The sequence below is a fragment of the Peromyscus maniculatus genome, chromosome 8 (assembly GCF_049852395.1).
Source record: "Peromyscus maniculatus bairdii isolate BWxNUB_F1_BW_parent chromosome 8, HU_Pman_BW_mat_3.1, whole genome shotgun sequence".
NCBI lineage: Eukaryota > Metazoa > Chordata > Mammalia > Rodentia > Cricetidae > Peromyscus > Peromyscus maniculatus.
Genome location: NC_134859.1, coordinates 95775113 through 95793559, shown reverse-complemented (window position 1 = coordinate 95793559; position 18447 = coordinate 95775113). Strand labels below are relative to the sequence as shown.

General features: G+C 39.1%; 1 protein-coding gene across 10 annotated transcripts in view; it reads right to left on the bottom strand.

Moving 5' to 3' along the window:
- Positions 1–18447, bottom strand: part of Cep112 (centrosomal protein 112) — a 432181-nt gene that overhangs the window by 398059 nt on the left and 15675 nt on the right. For all 10 annotated transcript variants that reach the window (XM_076543620.1, XM_076543621.1, XM_042283013.2 and 7 more), the window contains exon 4: positions 17920–18089. In XM_076543620.1, the coding sequence (XP_076399735.1) occupies positions 17920–18089 (170 nt within the window). The remainder of the gene's footprint in view (positions 1–17919; positions 18090–18447) is intronic.

Below are 18447 nucleotides of genomic sequence, written 5' to 3'. Positions count from 1 at the left end.
AAATTTGCTTATAACAGTATCAAGATGTTATTACCTAGAAATTATCTAGAAGTATCTAGAAATTAATGTGACCAAATAGATATGTGCCAGACCTATATAACACTGATAAAAGGCACAAATAAGACAGACGGCAGTGGCACACGCCTAATCCCAGCACTCGGGAGGCAGAGTCAGGCAGAGCTCTGTGAGTTTGAGGCCAGTCTGGGCTACAGAGAGAGATCCAGGACAGTCACCAAAGCTACCCTGTCTCAAAAAAATGAAAAAAAAAGGCATAAATAAATAAAAATATATTCCATGTTCATGAGCTTGAAAGATTGATGCTGTTAAAACATTTATACAGCCAGGCCGTGGTGGCGCACGCCTTTAATCCCAGCACTTGGGAGGCAGAGCCAGGCGGATCTCTGTGAGTTCGAGGCCAGCCTGGGCTACCAAGTGAGTCCTAGGAAAGGCGCAAATCTACACAGAGAAACCCTGTCTCGAAAAATAAAAAAAATAAAAAAAAAAACATTTATACTACTCAAAGCAATACACATCAAAACTTTGATGGCTGTTTTTATAGAAATATAAAATATAATTCTAAAATCTACACAGAACCTAAAAAGATTCTATATAATTAAAGCAATCTGGAGAAAAGCTAGCAAAGCTCAAGGCATGAAACTTTGGATTTCAAAATTAGGAGAAAGTTATAGCAATTAAAAGAATATAGTTTTGGGGCTGGTGAGATGGCTCAGTGGTTAAGAGCACTGGCTGTTCTTCCAGAGGGTTCAATTCCCAGCACCCACATGGCAGTTCACAACTGTCTATAACTCCAGTTCCAGGCAATCTGACATATTCATACACATACATGCAAGCAAAACACCAATGCACACAAAATAAGAATAAATAAATCATTTAAAAATATATAGTTTTAACACTGGGATAATATGAATTCCAAAAAAAGAAAAAAACTAGAAACTGATGTAATTTTTAATATAGCAATGAAAATGCTATTCTAGATTACATAGATACCAGGGCATGGTGGATATGCCTGTAATCTCAGAACTCAAAAAGCTAACGCAAGAAAATCACCATGAATTTAAGGCTAGCATGGGCTACAAACTCCCAGCTCAGTCTCAGTTAGAGTGAGATTGTTCTAGTGTCTTTCTGTGGCTGTGATAAACACCACAGCCAAAAGCAATCTGGGGAGGGAACTGACTTCATCTCACACTTGCAGGTCACAGTCCATCTTTGAGGGAACTCAAGGTAGACACCTGCAGGCAGGACCGACTGCAGAGGATCACACTGCTTACTGGTTTGCTCCCTAGTTTCTAATCCTCACTTTCTTATACAGTCCAAAACGCCCTGCCTGGGGATGGTACGAACCAGAAAGCTGGGCCCTCCTCCATCAATTAGCAGTCAAGAAAAGCCTCATAGATTTGCCTACAGGCCAATCTGATCCAGACAATAACCCCACTGAGACTCCCTCAGGTATTTCTGCACTGTATCAAGTTGACCGATGAAGCTAACTAGAAGAGAGACACTGCCTCAAAAAAGAAAGAAGGGAGGGAGGGAGGGAGAAAGGGAGGGAGGCAGGGAGGGACCTTTGCCTAGAATGAAGATGCAGATGTGTGAAAAGGATGGAAACCGAAGTCCTGTCTTGATGTTTGTTTTGATTTGAGATAGCTAAAAACAGTACAGTCTAACTACCGTGAAGAGGAAATCAAAGTCAGTCTCACCAAGAAACCAAAAGCTAAGATGGAGACCCGTGGTCTTGAGAAAAGACTGAGCAGGTATGGTCATGTGCATGCTGAGTTCCAGGAGCAGCTGCTGTGCTACAGACAGAAGACATTGCAGTCCTCTGCCTCTTACAGTCTCCCAGCCCCTCTTTCGTGATGTTCCCTGCGCGTGAGAGGTTGTGTTGTGGCTGAGTCAATGGAGTTAGGAACTGCGCTGCAGTTGTGCACTGCATTTTGACCAGCTGTGGATTTATGGAGTGGTCTCCATGTGCTGAGAGGTGAGAGCTTCGCCCCACTCCTGAGATCCTTACACCCCAGATCTGCGGGTATAAGGGTAAGTGTATAAATGCAGTTAGTAATTGCACACCTTTAGGAAAGGGGCAGCAATAGGTTCTCCTCCAGGATCCCTAACCTCACAAGTCACGGGAGGAACCTCACAGGCCCCAGCCCTCCATGAAGAGCCACAGTTAATGGCTTCTGAGAGATGGAGAATCTGTCTTCTCCAGGGAAGCCTCTCATAGGTTATCCAATCTCAAGTGATCAGTCCTAAGCATATATACATAGGACTCAGCAGTGTGTGTGTGTGTGTGTGTGTGTGTGTGTGTGTGTGTGTGTGTATGAGAGAGAGAGAATGATTTCCAAAACATATTGTAATAAATGTAGCTGGAGAGACAGACTATTGTGCAAGAGTGAGGATCTGAATTCAGATCCTCAGCAGTGGGACACTTTGTCACTCCAGAGCTAGGGGATGGAGACCAGCAGCTACCCTGTGCTCACTGACCAGCCAGTCTAGCTGAGTTGGTGAGCTCTAGGGTTCCAGGTTCAATGAGAGACCCTGCCTTCACAAAAAATTAAAAAAAAAAATAACTATACATACATGCACAAGAAGACATTTGATATCAACCACTCACCTCCACACACAGGCACAGTGTGTGCATACCAGCACACACATGAACAAACATAACACAGTTTCAAAACCATAACCCTAAACCAAGTTCATGGTGGCTTAGTAACTAAATTGTTATGTCCTTGTTATCTGTGATAGACATGGAAGTCGTAGTATCCCAAGATGGGGTAACTCACACTACTTGGTTTTCATGTCTTTGTATAGCCCCTCTACACTATGTCTGAGCTGGGTTTGTGATTCATTTTACTTACTAAAATGCACCAAACTGACACTCCACTAGTGCTAGGAGAAAGCCTTAGGGTGGCCCTGGAGAATTCTTTGTTACATAACTGGAGATGCTGTCCAGCCATATGAGAAGTCTGAATACCCTACTGGAGAAAAAAGACTGCCACAGTTAAGACCATATGGAAAAGTCACATTAATTCAAGGAAAACTCTGGCTCAGCATAGTAAAATGATCCCAGTCTTCAGAGGTGAGTACGGCCTGCCAACCATCCAACTACCCACAACCAACACCCCACCCACCAAGACGCCAAAGAAGGATGCAACTATTTTCAACATTACAGCTCTGTCTAGTCCCCAGATCAGTGCAGGCCAGATCAAAACATGGAGAATGGCCTCATTGAATCCAGCTAACACATAGGCAAAGCAATAAAATCATTGTCCTTTTAATTGCTAAGATGGGTCATAATATACCCATAAGACATATTCTGGTTCCTAGCAGTTCATTAACTAAAACCTAAAGCATCCAGTCCAAAATTAGGACAGGCACCTGGCAGATGATAAAAGGACCTATGCACTATCATGAAGAAGACTGGAAAGACATGGAAGAAAATATTTTGACATAGAACAAAAAGCCAATCCACATGGTTTAAAGACAAAAAGTTTGCCAAATATCACCTTAATACAGAAAATAAGAAAGTATCTTTAATAAGTTTGTTTAATATTACACTAAAGAAAATTCCAGGTAAGTACTAAAATGGCAACTAACTTATTTTAGCTGAAGCAGAAAGGATGGGGGGAAAAAAAAGTAAAATAAGAAAGGTTTCTAGTTCCAGCAAGCACATGCTAAAAACATTCCCAACATAGGGCTTGTAGCCTTTACAAACAAACAATTTTCATTCTCAGTTTCTCATACCAGCAAAAGTCCGTAAATTAAGACAAGGCATTCAAGAAAGATTTGAGCACTGTCTAGAGAGAAAGGCAGACTTGCAAGTGTAAAACTTTTTGGTAAGATTGAAAAGATCAAAAGTAGTCATCAGGTGACACTATGTATTCACACGCAAAGCCCTTTCAAAAGATAAAGTGTGTGCTTCACAGATCCTGTCAGGCAACAGATGCCCTAGAAGCCACTGAGGTTTTCTCTTGAGTGTTCTTAGCCAAGACTCAACGGTGAAAATGACATATCTCTAAGAGAGATTAAATGTGACTTCTAATAGTTTGAACTCAAAAGAAACGCACAAGATATCTATACGATTTTTGAGAAATTTTATCAGCAAATCATTACTGCCTTGGACTGAGAGATAGTGCAGATGAAATAGGCCACTGGACTCCAAAAAACGCTTCTGAAAAAGACAGACTAGGAAAATGACTCAACTGAAAAAGAAAGGATAACTCACAAGGTGGGTGGAGAGCTAGCGAGAAGTACTCCATGCTATGCAGAATTGTTTCTGGGTCTTGAAATGTGATAAAAGAACATCTAGCATTTGCCCATCTAGATCCCAGAGCTGTTAGACTCAGTGACTCCTTTGCGCCTCCCACGAGCTCTCTCTTGTTAGAAACACTTATCTCATCATTGTATCCTGGGTGAGTGGAATAGGCATGTCTCTGAGAAGACATGCAGTGTTTAATACACACATGAAAAGATGCAACCAATAGACATTAGGGAATATAAATTACAACCACAAGATATCACTACATAACTATAAAAATGGACACCATTACTTATGGAGTATTCCTGGTACAATTCTATATTATAAAAACATCAATTCTTTCTAAATTGTTATATTTATTTAAACCATTTCTAATCAAAACTCTCAACAGAGTTATATATGGAAAACAGAATGAACTAATTATGAAATATATATGGAAATGTAAAACAAGAATTGCCTGGGTATGGTGGTTTGAATAAGAATGGCCCCCAAAAGCCATATTTTTGAGTGCTTAGCTACCAGGGAGTGGTATTATTTGAAAGGATTAGAAGGATTAGGAGGTGTGGCCTTATTGGAGTAAGTGTGTCACTAGGGGTGGGATTTGAGGTTTCAAAAGCCCATGCCAGACCCAGGCCCAGGTATGTGCATACACGTACCAACCCTCTGCAGGTCAGGATGCAGCTCTCAGTTACTGCTCCAGCACCATATGTGTGTGCTCCCCACCATGATGATAATGGACTTAACTTCCAAAACTGTAAGCAAGCCCCCAACTGAACACTTTCTTTTATAAGAATTTCCTTGGTCATGGTGTGTTTCCTAGCAATTGAACAGCGACTAAGACAGCAAGTAATCTTGAAGAAAAAGAAGCTATGAGGGTACCAAAATCTCAGAAATCATTTAAAAGGTACACTGCTTGAAGCAATATGGCCATTTTATTTTGTCTCCAAGGTGATTTTTGATCCTGTAAAATTGAGGAAGAAAATAAACACTGACTTCTGGCCTCCACCTGCACACATACACACACACGTAATGTTCATGGCAGCATGTATTGCTATAGCTCACCAACAGTAGAGGACATTCCCAGCAGGTACTTAGGACTCGGTTCAATGCCAAGCACTTGAAGCACTATAGCATTAACACAAAGATGACAAACATAAAAACAACTGCAGATGAGAAACAAACCCGTAGAAGTAAGACTCTCTGGTTTCCAGAAAGAGCATGAGGCACAGCAGGGGGAAAGTAAGTGCTGCTACTTGGCCTGCATTGGTGAATATCTAAGAATGATACTCAACACATTCATATTGGGAACTGATGAGGAGCAAAGGGAGTTTATGATTATGGAATGCAGTTTTTCACTACTTGTTATTATAGTACACTTATATCAAGAGCTGAATAAGAGACCATCAAAAGTATATTCAGATATCAAAGTATTTGGACTTATTCCATACTAGTTGTTCTACCCAAACAAATTGGTGGAAAGGGCTGACTTTTTTGTCAGTGAGAGGTCCTCAGAAGACAGAGACTGACCTGTGAAAAGCAACTCATGTTGCTCATGGGTTATCATCAACAAAAAGTGTGTCCAGGAGCAGCACAGAAGTAGACAAAAGGTCCCCATTGGCTGACTAGCCCTTATCACAGAGCCTAATCTTAGACTCAGGCCACCACACTTCCCACTGAACAGAGAACATGTCAGCAGTTCTCCATACAGGACAGCTTCTACAACGGTTCAAACGACCCAGATCTAGAACTGCAATGTCCATCACAGTGACCGCTAATCACATTACAGCCATTTAAATCTGTTAGAATGTAAAATTCACTGGTTTTCAGTCTTTTGGCCAAGACTAAGCACAGAATGCAAAGTTCAGCCACTGGGCTCATTTCAAACACTCAACAACCATGGAGAAAAATACCTACTATATTACCAGTGTCACACACATACATACATACATACATACACACACACACACACACACACACACACACACACACACACACCTACTATATTACCAGTGTCACACACATACACACACACACACACACACACACACACAACTTCTATTGGCCATTGCTACAATCAAATGTATCTTTGCCCAAAGACAAAGGGTATTCTTAAATTAAATGAATATTTCTTTATTAATAATATTTAAGAGGCTCTACTGAATGTGAATGTGAATCCTATCACATTGATGCCAACAATCATAGACTCTCTAAGAAAAAAAGATACTGACTCACTCCCTGTGAAATCCCTATTCCTAAATCAGGCATCAAGGTATTTATAGTGTGTCTTCTGCATATAAAACAGAGTTTGACAAAGAAAAATATTACACTGCTGTTTTGGAGTACACAAAAATTCAAATTAATAATCTTCAAATTAAAAAAAAGCAAAACATTTTTCAAATACAGCAACATAGTCAACAGAGCACATTTTCATTGTACTTCATCACCCTCTGCTGGCCATGCTATTAAACTGCATATACAAAGGAAATTCTAGCTACACTGGGAGACCTTTTTAAAGGGCACAGAGAATATCAGCTTTCTGCCACAATGCATTCCTGAAAACCACATATGAAGAGGATCATTGTAAAGCAAAGCACATTTTCCATAAAGACAGACTGTGGCTATATTCCTCATTTCAAACTAAAAGCTACCATCAAATGGGCCATGGAAAACCCTCATGAAAGCAAACATACAAAAACTATAGTCCCTTGTAATCATTTAAAGCAGGATAATTAATCTCCAAGTCCTTTCTTATAAGCATGAATACATATATCATTTAGCTGACCCAATAAAAGTTAAAAAGTAAGTTCCACTTGATAGGAAATTAGCCTAAATTTGATATGTTGAAATGTATATATGTCATTATGTTTCAACAACCTAGAAATTTCCTATTGAGGATTTATTATTGTCATTATTATTGTTACTTTACATCTTGACCACAGTTTCTCCACCCTCCTCTCCTCCCAGTCTCTCCCACCTCCCCTCTGCTTTCCCCCCATCCACCACTCCTCCATTTCTCTTCAGAAAAGGGCAGGCCTCCCATGGATATCAACAAAACATGGCATATCAAGTTTCAGTAAGACTAGGCGCCTCCCCTCATATTAAGGCTGGACAGGGCAGCCCAGTATAAGGAAAAAGGGTTCCAAAAGTCAGCAAAAGAGTCAGATACAACTTCTTCTCCCACAGGCAGGAGTCCCACAAGAAGACCAAGCTACACAACTGTCACTTATATGTAGAGGGCCTAGGGCAGTCCCATGTAGGTTCCCTGATTGTTGCTTCAGTCTCTCTGAGCCCCTATGAGTCCAGGTTAGTTGATTCTGTAGACAAACTAAGGATTTTTAACTATCTAGACTCCTTAATAAAATGATAGATAAAAAAAATCTAAAGAAATGCATTTTCCCACCAAACATGAAACTCCTCTACAATAAGCAGAAGAGATGTGCCTCCTCCATTGTAAAGCAGTGTTCAGAGGCCAGAATGTATTCAACCTTAATCTCCTTCACCCTCTGTCTTTGTTAGAGTTACTGTTGCTGTGATGAAACACCATGACCAAAGGAACTTGGGGAGGAAAGACTTACTCAATTTACACTTCCAAATCAATGTTCATCATCAAAGGAAGTCAGGACAGGAACCAAGCAGGGCAGGAATCTGGAAGCAGGAGCTGAAGCAGAGGCCATGGAGGGGTGCTGCTTACTGGCTTGATCTTCATGGCTTGCTCAGCCTGCTTTCTTATAGAACCCAGGCCCACCTGCCCAGGGATGGCACCACCCACAATGGGCTGGGCCCACCACTGTCAATCACTAGTTAAGAAAATGCCCTACAGCCAGATATTATGGAGTCATTTTCTCAATTGAAGTTCCCTCCTCTCAGATGACTTTAGCTTGTGTCAAGTTCACATAAAACTATCCAGCACATTCTCTAACTCTTTTTGTTCCAATTTTTATTAAGTGAAAAACTTTAATGTAGCACTATTTTTATTGAGTGATTTTCTTTCATACAGATATAAAGTATTTTATCCTAGAAAAAAAAAACTAGAAACTGTAGGGCTGAGGAGATGGTGCAGTTGGTAGAGTTCCTGCTATACAAACACGATGACCTGAGTGTGCATCCCCAGCACTATATAAAAAGAGGCCAGGCAGCAGGGAAATCTCAGGGCTTTGGAAGCAGGCACAGTTCCCAGGGTCATAATGGCCAGCCAGCCTAGTCAACTAGTGAACTCCAGGCTCAGCAAGAGACCCTAGTTTAGTGAGAATCCTTGTCTCGAAAGAAAAAGAGTAGAAAGGGGTTGAGAGAGACCCAGTATCCACCTATGGCCCCCACATGCACAAACATACACATGCTTGCCTGCTCACATACACACATGCACATACCACATAAACATGTACTTGTGAATATGCATGTACACACACACACACACACACACACACACACACAGCCAGAAATGGTAACTCCCAACTTTTAATTAAACTCTCAAATAAAAGTAAGTGCTATTAAATAGGTATTCTTTTCCATCTTTGTCTATGCCAGAATTCAACTGCACCTTGAAGACAAACTATCAGATATCATATTTCACTGGAAAATTACAGAAATAACAATACTCTTTTTAAACCTCTTTCACAGAATTGTAAGAATGAAACCTGTTAGGTTTATGTCTTTCTTTGGGACAGAGCATGAAAAAAATACAGAATGACGTGAAGTACCATCTACGCATTACTATGTAGCTGCAAATGTCTGTACAGCACAGTGCACCACACTGTGTTTCTTGTATCCTGGAAAGTGAGACTTACTAATCCCCTTGAATAAACATGCCTCCTACAAATCACCTTTTAAATATTTTTCCTAGTTTGCAGGGCTGGGAATGCAGATCAGTTGGAATGCTTGCCTAGCCTGCATGAAGCCCTGGGTTTGATCCCCAGGACCACATAAGTTCATAAGCGCCCACCTGAAACTCCATGAGACAGAAGCAGGAACTCAAGCTCATTCTCAGCTACTCTGAAAGTTTAAGGCCAGTGTGGGATACATGTATTCCTGTCTCATAAACAAACAACAATAACAACCACAACAACAACTTCTTTTGATAGTGTGCAGTTACAAATAGAATTTTTCCACCTGAGTATTTACTTTTTTTTTTCTTTTTTTGAGAACACAAGATGACTTCTAGAAGCTAAAAACAGTTGATAACTAGTGGATCTGAGACAATCCTCTGAGAGGATTTCATCACTACAAAAAAAAAGAACAGTCAAACAACAAGTGAGTCCCTGTATGAACTGTGCTAATAGCAGCCACCATGCCAATGATGGCAGTAGCCGCGGCTGATACCCAGTAAGTCCTATGCTGAAGTCTCCGCATGCATTGTTCCACTTTGTTTAGACACAGAGTTCCATAAAACCCCATTTTACAAAATGATGAAACTTGGGTTTAGAGAAATTAAGTAACTCGCCTGAGGACAGATGGTTGCCAAGTATCAGAAGTAGGATTTGAACCACAGCAAACCTCCTCATTTCAGCTCAGTCTGGAAAGAACAACGGACAAGGGAAGAACTGCCTGGATTGCTGAGGTGACATGGACCAAAAAGCAGACAAAAGGCTGGAGAGATGGCTCAGCAGTCAAGACACTGACTGCTCTTCCAGTGGACTCAGATTCACTCTCAGAACCTCCGTGTCAGCTCTTACTAGGGTCCCGACACCTTTTTCTGCCCTCCACAGGCACTGCATGCACACTGTGTAGATATGCAGGCAGGCAGGCAAAACACCCATACACATAACACTACATGAATATTCAACTTTTAAGGAAAAAATGAAATTTCCATATTTTCTGCCTAAGCTACCTAAAGCTTAGAGGTATCCTGGAAACATAATCCATGAACCTGCATTCCAGTACCAGACCCACTGCTGGGAATGCTGTGTGAGCCTCCTGAGGCTGCTACTGCCTCCACAAACACAAAGGAGCAATGCTGTCAAGCTCTCAGGCTGCAGAGAGGATCAAACCAGGGAACTTAGAACATGTGTCCAGACAGCACCTAACATACCTTAGGCACTCCCAAAACAGCACAAATGCCCTCAGTTGGCTTTTCTACTTTAACATACTAGAAAACAAGTGGAATTCACAAAATCTGCAATGTACTCATCAAGGAAAATGTCCTCCTTATGTTTAAATCTACATACAGACTTGTTACATCTACAGACATATTTGTTACATAGTTAAATTTATTAATTTTAGCATTAATATTAAAATTTTGTATGTCCAAACATCTTAATAAAAGTTTGGTATTTTAGAAGGCAATTTGACAGTACCTATAAAAATATAAATGTGTGCTTACAAAATAAAAATAACAAACATGTATATAAAAAAATGCTATTATCTCTATACTCCAGGCAAGTCCCATTAACCAAGTGATACTTAGTAATTTTATACACACACACACACACACACACACACACACACACACACAGACACACTACCTCTTTAAAATGCTTCTATACAAAAATATAGTTCACTATACCTCTACTACTTTTTAAAACTTTATAAATCTTTCATATCTTTCCAAGATAGCCCATATACACTTTTTTAAACAATTGAACAAGGTATTAAATCAATTAATAATCCTACCAATACAGTGATTCATCTTCTAGGAATTCACTATAGTCTAAAACACAGACAAGTGTGTAAGTCTATTCTTGATACTATAACTGATAAGCTGGTATCTTTAAGCCCTGGGCCAAATTAATGGCCAAAGTTGTTCACTTCCATAGTATCTCCCAGAAATCATATTTTAAAACCCCCAACCACTACTCCAAAATCTGTGCTTTACTTCATACCTACTAGTAGACCCCCCCATCTAACCACTTCCCAACATTATAGTTTTTATTAAGAAAAAATTTTTACTCATTTTACATACCAATCAAAGATCCCCCTATTCCCACCCTTCCAGCCTTTCCCCCACAACTCACCCCTCAGCAGAGCCTGGTACATTTACTAGAGGCAGGTCCAAGCCCACTCCCATCATAGGTGGTGGGCTCCAAAAAGCCTACTTATGCACCAGGGTTCTGATCCTACTGCCAGGGGGGCCCTTAAGCAGATCAAGCTATACTGCTGTCTCGCTATGCAAAGGGCCTAGTCCAGTCCCATGCAGGCTCCACAGCTGTTGATCTAAATTTCATGAGTTCCCACTAGTTTGGTTTGGTTGTCTCTGTAGGTTTCGCCATTATGATCTTGATGCCCCTTGCTCATAGCATCCCTCTTCTCTTTCTTCAACTGGACTCCTGGAACTCAGCCTGGTATTTGGCTATGGATCTCTACATCTGCTTCCATCAATTACTAGAGAAAGGCTCTATGATGACAGTTAGGGTATTCACCAATCTGATTACTGGGGTAAGCCAGTTCAGGCACCCCATCATTATAGTTTTAAGGGGTGCTTTTACCTATGTTCCCCTTTGTTCCTTCTGCCTCCTGAGCAAAATGTGACCCTGCAGGATATGGTACTTCCTCTTAGTGTCTGAATGGCAATCTCTTCTTTAAAAGGTAATTGTCTCTATATCATCTTATCATACGCAATTAAAACAAATCCCAGGTATATTTAATGAAAGATATACAATGAGCTAGGCATTAGTATGTGAAACCAAGCATTCTTTATAATAATAAAGAAGACAGTAGAAACAGGGTTAAAAAGTATATTTTTGAAAACCTACCTACATGGCAATGGCTTTGAGAACTAAGTAAATAAAAGAGAAAGTTATAGAGTGGTGCATATACATTTCATAATTTCTTATTCACATGGGCATAGATGTTAGGTACCTATTCAAGAATAATATATACCAAATTATTGATGAGATTACCTCTCGTGAGGAAGGAAATAAAGAATATACAAAACCTTGACTTTTCATTCTGCATACTCTACACTGAGGCTTCCACAAGTATTCATAGTTTTCTATATTAAGAAAAATTCTGCATCCATCATGTATAGTTACATAACACCATACCAAGGAGTTTTAAATAATATGCACATATTTTCTCATACTTCTGTGAAAGTCCAGGTATAGTTGAGCTAGGTCCTCTGCTTGCTACTTCATAACGCTACAACCATTATTTGATGAGAGCTGAGTTTTCATATGGAGACTCCTCAACTACAGATTCGCTTCCTTGACCCCATGATTGTCAACATCCGGTGCCCTGTGGCTACATGAATTATGGAAGCTACTTCTTCAAAGTCAACAAAGGGCATGGCAGCAAGACCTAGAGTACAATGATGCTTCACACAGCACAAGGCAATCGCAGGAGTGAACTCACCATTGCCATACTCTATTGGTTAGAAACAAGACCTAGAGTACGATGATGCTTTACACAGCACAAGGCAATCAGTGACCTCACCCTTGCCATGCTCTATTGGTTAGAAACAAGACCTAGAGTACGATTATGCTTTACACAGCACAAGGCAATCAGAGTGACCTCACCATTGCCATACTCTATTGGTTAGAAACAAATCACAGGCCCTGCCCATAATCATGGGGAGGAAACTATAGGAAGAATATCAGGAATTAGGTTCTGGGGACTCCCTTAAAGGCAACCTATCATAAAAACAAGGTGCTTATCAGATCTTGATGGCTAGGATCACCTTAGAAAGGTCGTATAAAGTCATAACCAACTAAAGTCAAATATAACTACAATATTTCTTTGTCAAGAAAAAAGCCAGATACTAAACACAAAAATGTAATAGCAGAACTTTAATTTAAATAGTAATGACATTTGGATCAGCGAGTCTTCTAAAAGAAAACATGGGTAATAACATGAACATAAACCAAGGAGTATGCAAAAAAGAAAGCAGGGGATCTCAGGAGGGACTGGTACTGGAGTTTTTGGTGTAAAATGCTAAATATACTAATGCATGGTGTATATTTGAGGGACAAAAAGGGAACATGATAATAAGAGCTAAAATACGGCCTCATAATACTTCCAGGGAGTGTGAGGCAAGGCTGCTTCCAGCCTACAAAGGAATAAAGGTAGAGGGAAGGTGTCATCTCCCCTGAATAGGGATCCTAACAAAAGGCTTCAAAAGGACTCTGCATCTTTAATAATATAAAAAGGCTAGGGCACAAACAGCATCATCTAAAATGCCATTAGAAATGCTTCACATACAAAAAGGTCTAAGTAAAGCAGGGTTTTATAAAGTGATCAAAAAAGAAACACTAAGGGGGAAAATCTTTTAAGATTAAAGAGGTTTTTCAAAGGACAAGTTGAAGTGGCTGTAAAATTTATGAGGTAGCATTAAACTTCAGTTCTAAGTAACAATAAATTATTCACTATAAAAACATACATGTGTCAAATATTAGAAGCCTCTTAAACTTTTTAAAACAATTCTTACAGAAGTTATTAGATGTAGTAGGTCAACATTAACAGATAGCGACTTGGTCGTTAGCACAGTATGACCACTCAGAGAAAAGGAGCAACCTCACAGAGGAGAGTGAAAGTGAGCCTTTGGTGGGCTCCTCAGTGCCACGGTGAGCTGAAGCACATGTGGAGCTGGCCTTCAAATCAATCTTTGTAAGTTCAGCTAAAATAAATGTTAGTTTTATCTTTTAAATGTCTCCATATACGTAAAATGACAAATCTCTGTTAAGTAATATACATGTGGATTAAAGCTTCAACAAAATTTAAAGTTTAAAACAAATCAAGCCATAATTATTAAAGGAGTATGATATACCCTAAGAAGGACTTTATGACCCCAAGTGACCATCAGCCTCATGTCACCTACCTGAACAGAAAGACCTTTAAGCATGTCCTCGCCAGCTCCTTTGGTGTCATGCCTCATAGTGTTACAGGCCCCTCTATAGTGCATGGCCATGTTTCCTCCACCATTTTATAAAAGCCACCCTCCCCTCTACATTCTCTAAGAGTTCAATTTCCCAATTCTTTTGAACTATTACCTTTGCCACAATACACCTACCTTAGAAGGTCTTCATATATAGTAAATTACTATATAGTAGTGACTAATAATCTTCACTAAAGCACACATGTAACTCAATGAATATGACTTACGAAATTTCTAACATGCTCACATCTGCTATGAGGAACTGAAAATAAATTGCAAATGAAAAATAACATTCCTACCTGTGAAATTCCTACCTCGTGAATCTAACAGAAAAGTCAGACAATAAATATTTGCAAATGCAATGATTGCAATTGAGAAACAGAATCCTACAGGAAGAGGTGACAGGGTCACCTGAACAGACTTGGATATCAGACTTTTGTGAGGCTGTGGATCTGGAGGATGGACAGGATTGATGAGAGCCAACAGACAATCAGTTTTTCCCACTGCTTATCATTTAATCAATAACTAATGCCTTCTACTCAAGTAACTATTTTTCATTAAAAGTCCTTTGATTATAGATATCGGTGATTGCTAATTTTCATTAACAATGATTTGGAATCACACAGGAGATACACTTCTGGGCATATTTTTATGAGTATTTCCAGAGAGGCTTATCTAGCGAAGGAAGAGCCACCTGAATGTGGGCAGGACATCCCACAGGCTGAAGTGCTGAGCTGAGTAAAAAGGGAAAGGTGGGAAGTCAGACAGGCACCAGCATTCCTCATCCTCCGCTTCCTGACTGCAGACACAAAGTGACCAGGCACCTATGTTCCTGCTACCCTGCCTGCCTTCCCTGATGAACTCCATCCCTTCACACTAGGAGCTAAAACAAGCCCCTCCCTCCTTAAATTGCTTTTCTCAAATATTTTGTCCCAGCAATGAAAAAAAAAGAGAGAGCTAATACAGTGAATAAGACAAATTTTGTTTTTGTTTTTGTTTTTGTTTTCGAGACAGGGCTTCTCTGTGTAGTTTTGGAGCCTGTCCTGGATCTCCCTCTGTAGCCCAGGCTGGCCTCAAACTCACAGAGATCCTGGCTCTGCCTCCCCAGTGCTAGGATTAAAGGCATGTGCCACCACTGCCTGGCTGACAAATTATTTTTAATGTTTGGATTTTATTATTTTTTCATTTTCCAGTAAAGTAACTGGGTGACAAGTAAATATTATTCCCACTGGGGCTGAGAGACAGTTCAGCAGTTTAAAGTTCTTGCTGCTCTTCCAGGGCACTCTCATTTGGATCCCAGAACCTAAGTTGAGAGGCTCACAACTACCTGTAACTCCAGCTCCAAGAAATCATCTCCCTCTTCTGGATTCCATGGGCAACCTCATACACATCATACATTCAACACAGACATACATATACAGACATAAATAAAAATAAAAATAGATCTGTTTTAAAAAAGAATATTTTCCTCAAAATTTATCTTGTGGTCCAGAGAAGAAAATGTCCATTCACCTGGACTCCTGTTAATGTCATGTATTTCCTATCCTAATATGCACACTTTAATCTTCACACGTATTTGCAAAATCACACATGACTAGTGCATCAAAACTATCTGTGCACTTCTCCCATGTAAAACATGTTATAAATCACATCTGGAGGGCTTAAGCAGGCAACAGAGAAGTGATTATGCTTCCAAATTCTGCACTTCCTTTCTTGAATTATTTGATCCCTCTACATACATCCTTCTTCTCTGCACTTTTGATACAATATGAAAACAGAAAAACACTTTAGGACTATTTAAAGAAAAAAGTTCCATGCTCAATAATATATACAAATAATGTGAAATTCATTAACTGCTGTGAGATAATGCTCTTGTACACTGTAAAGATTTGTCAGTCAAATTGATTTAATAAAATGCTGATTGGCCAGTGGCCAGGCAGAAAGTATAGGGAGGGTAACCAGACTAGGAGATTTCTGGGAAGATGAAGGGTGGAGTCAGGAGTCACCAGTCAGACATAGAGGAAGCAAGATGAGAATGCTGCACTGTGAAAAGGTACCAAGTCACCTGGCTAAACACAGATAAGAATTATAGGTTAATTTAAGTATAACAGCTAATTAGCAATAAGCCTGAGCTACTAGCGGAGCATTTATAAGTAATACTAAGCCTCGGAGTCAATTATTTAAGAAGTGGCTGCTGGGTATTTGGGAATAGGCAGGCAGGAAAGAAACTTCCACCTACAGCTAACAGCATACTACAGTAACAGAGCAACCTACTATAACTATCTCTAATCTATGACCCCATGGCTATCTTACGAAAAGATTACCAGGTTTTCAGATTTTTAGGAAGTGCAAGAAAACTGATGGCTAACTTTGACAAATCCTTCAAAAACACTGTTGGAGACACCACTGTGCAAGTGAAGCAAAACAAATCTGCTCATGTCACTGACTCTGTCTAAAAAGATTTACTGTTTTCAACCCATGGTCAAGGGCCAAGACAGACTTGTAACTAGTTCACCTTCATGCCACAAACTCCAGGTTCATTTCACCATTATACTTAGAAAGGAGCTCAAATTTTAGTTGAATTCTTCTTTAAAGAGAAGGTTCATATAAGCCAGGCTGGCCTCAAACTTGCTACATAGCTGATGATGACCTTGAACTTTCTGACCCCCTTGTCTCCACCTCCATAGTGTGGAGGCAAGAGGGTCAGAAAGTTATTTTATATAATATGTAATATAATCTTATTTTAATTCTCTATGGACGCAAAAAAAAAAAGCACTAACACCATCTAATACAACTCACCCATTCACTTTTTACTCCTCTACATATGTATGTCCTTAATGCTATCATATCTCCCTTCACTTTTTTCTCCATTCTACTTTGTTTCCTCTTTCTAATAAAATATCTCAAGGACTCTTTGATTTGTGTTCACTGTTGTTCCTCATCATGATATCTCAAGTCTGAAAGACACTCAACCAGACTACATCTACAATGGATGCATTTCCAGTTACCAACATTTCCACATTTAATAAGAATAGACCAAAGAAACTATAGTGGACAGAAAGACTACTTTGTTAATAGAAACAAATTCATAAAATTAAAATTCCCAAGAGAATGGCCAGAGTGAAAAATGAAGTGTGGTGCATTTCAAACAACACTACCCAATATTTTAACACTTAAAGAAACTCCCAATGTCAACAGGAAATATCAAAATTTAATAAAAACCAAAATTTAAATCTCTCCCTCTTAAAGGCCAAAAATTATACTGCAACAATAACAACCTTTTGGTACATTTTTATAACTTAGCAGTTTATTTTATTTGTACTAAAATCCTATGTAGGCTTAACCTTCTACTAAAAAGGCAATTGAATGGGTCAAATTTATATTCTTATTTCATTAAATGAAAATAGCACCAGTCAGTGAGGTAGGGAAAGAGATATTCAAGCAGAAGATGCAACATGGATGTTCAGAGTATTACATTTTGTTGAAGTCGCGGGCAATGTTCTTAACATTGTCATAAAGGGAAAAAAATGTAATTGTGTTATTTACGATTCTTAGCTACACTTTCCAAACAATGAAATCACACACACACACACACACACACACACACACACACAGTTAACAGATACTCATAAAATGACTTAAAATATAACATAGTCTTACTTAAATATGTAGTAAATTCTTAAAACCTGTTATTTTTATCTGCCTAACATCTGTTCACAGTCTCCAACATTAGCAAAAAATATAATGTAAACCAAAACCTTATTATTAAAAAGAAAAGGCTTCAATATATGAGCCAGTTGCAAAAACACAGTAAAGTTTTAAATATTTAAACTTTATGGCATACCTGTGGACATCACTTGCCGACAGCATCGTGTTCTCTTCTCCAGAAGAAAACTGCCATGATTCATTTAATCTGTGTTCACCTGTCTCCAGCTCACCCATTACCCAGTCAGGTAATTTCTCTGGGCTTGAACTTTTTGGTTGTGCTGGATTTGGTTCATCAAAATAGATGGACTGGTTTTTAAAAATCAGAGAAATCATTCTTACAAAATGTACTACTATAAAAAAAAAACACTTAAAATTTCCATCAACTTTAAGTTTAAAAAAAGTTTTTCAAATATCTAATTAAAGTTCAATTACAGACAAATAAATGAAATGTATCATTGAATACATAATAAATTATGAGATATTAAAATAATAAGACACCCAATACATTTACATTCAGTTATGTTCTACACAAGAAACCTAATGAACAGCAAAATTACATGATAGCTCAATCTGAGAATAATTACTTATATTAAGAAGTGATATTAGTATTATAGCAGTGGTTCTCAACCTTCCTAATGCTATGGCCCTTTAGTACAGTTCCTCA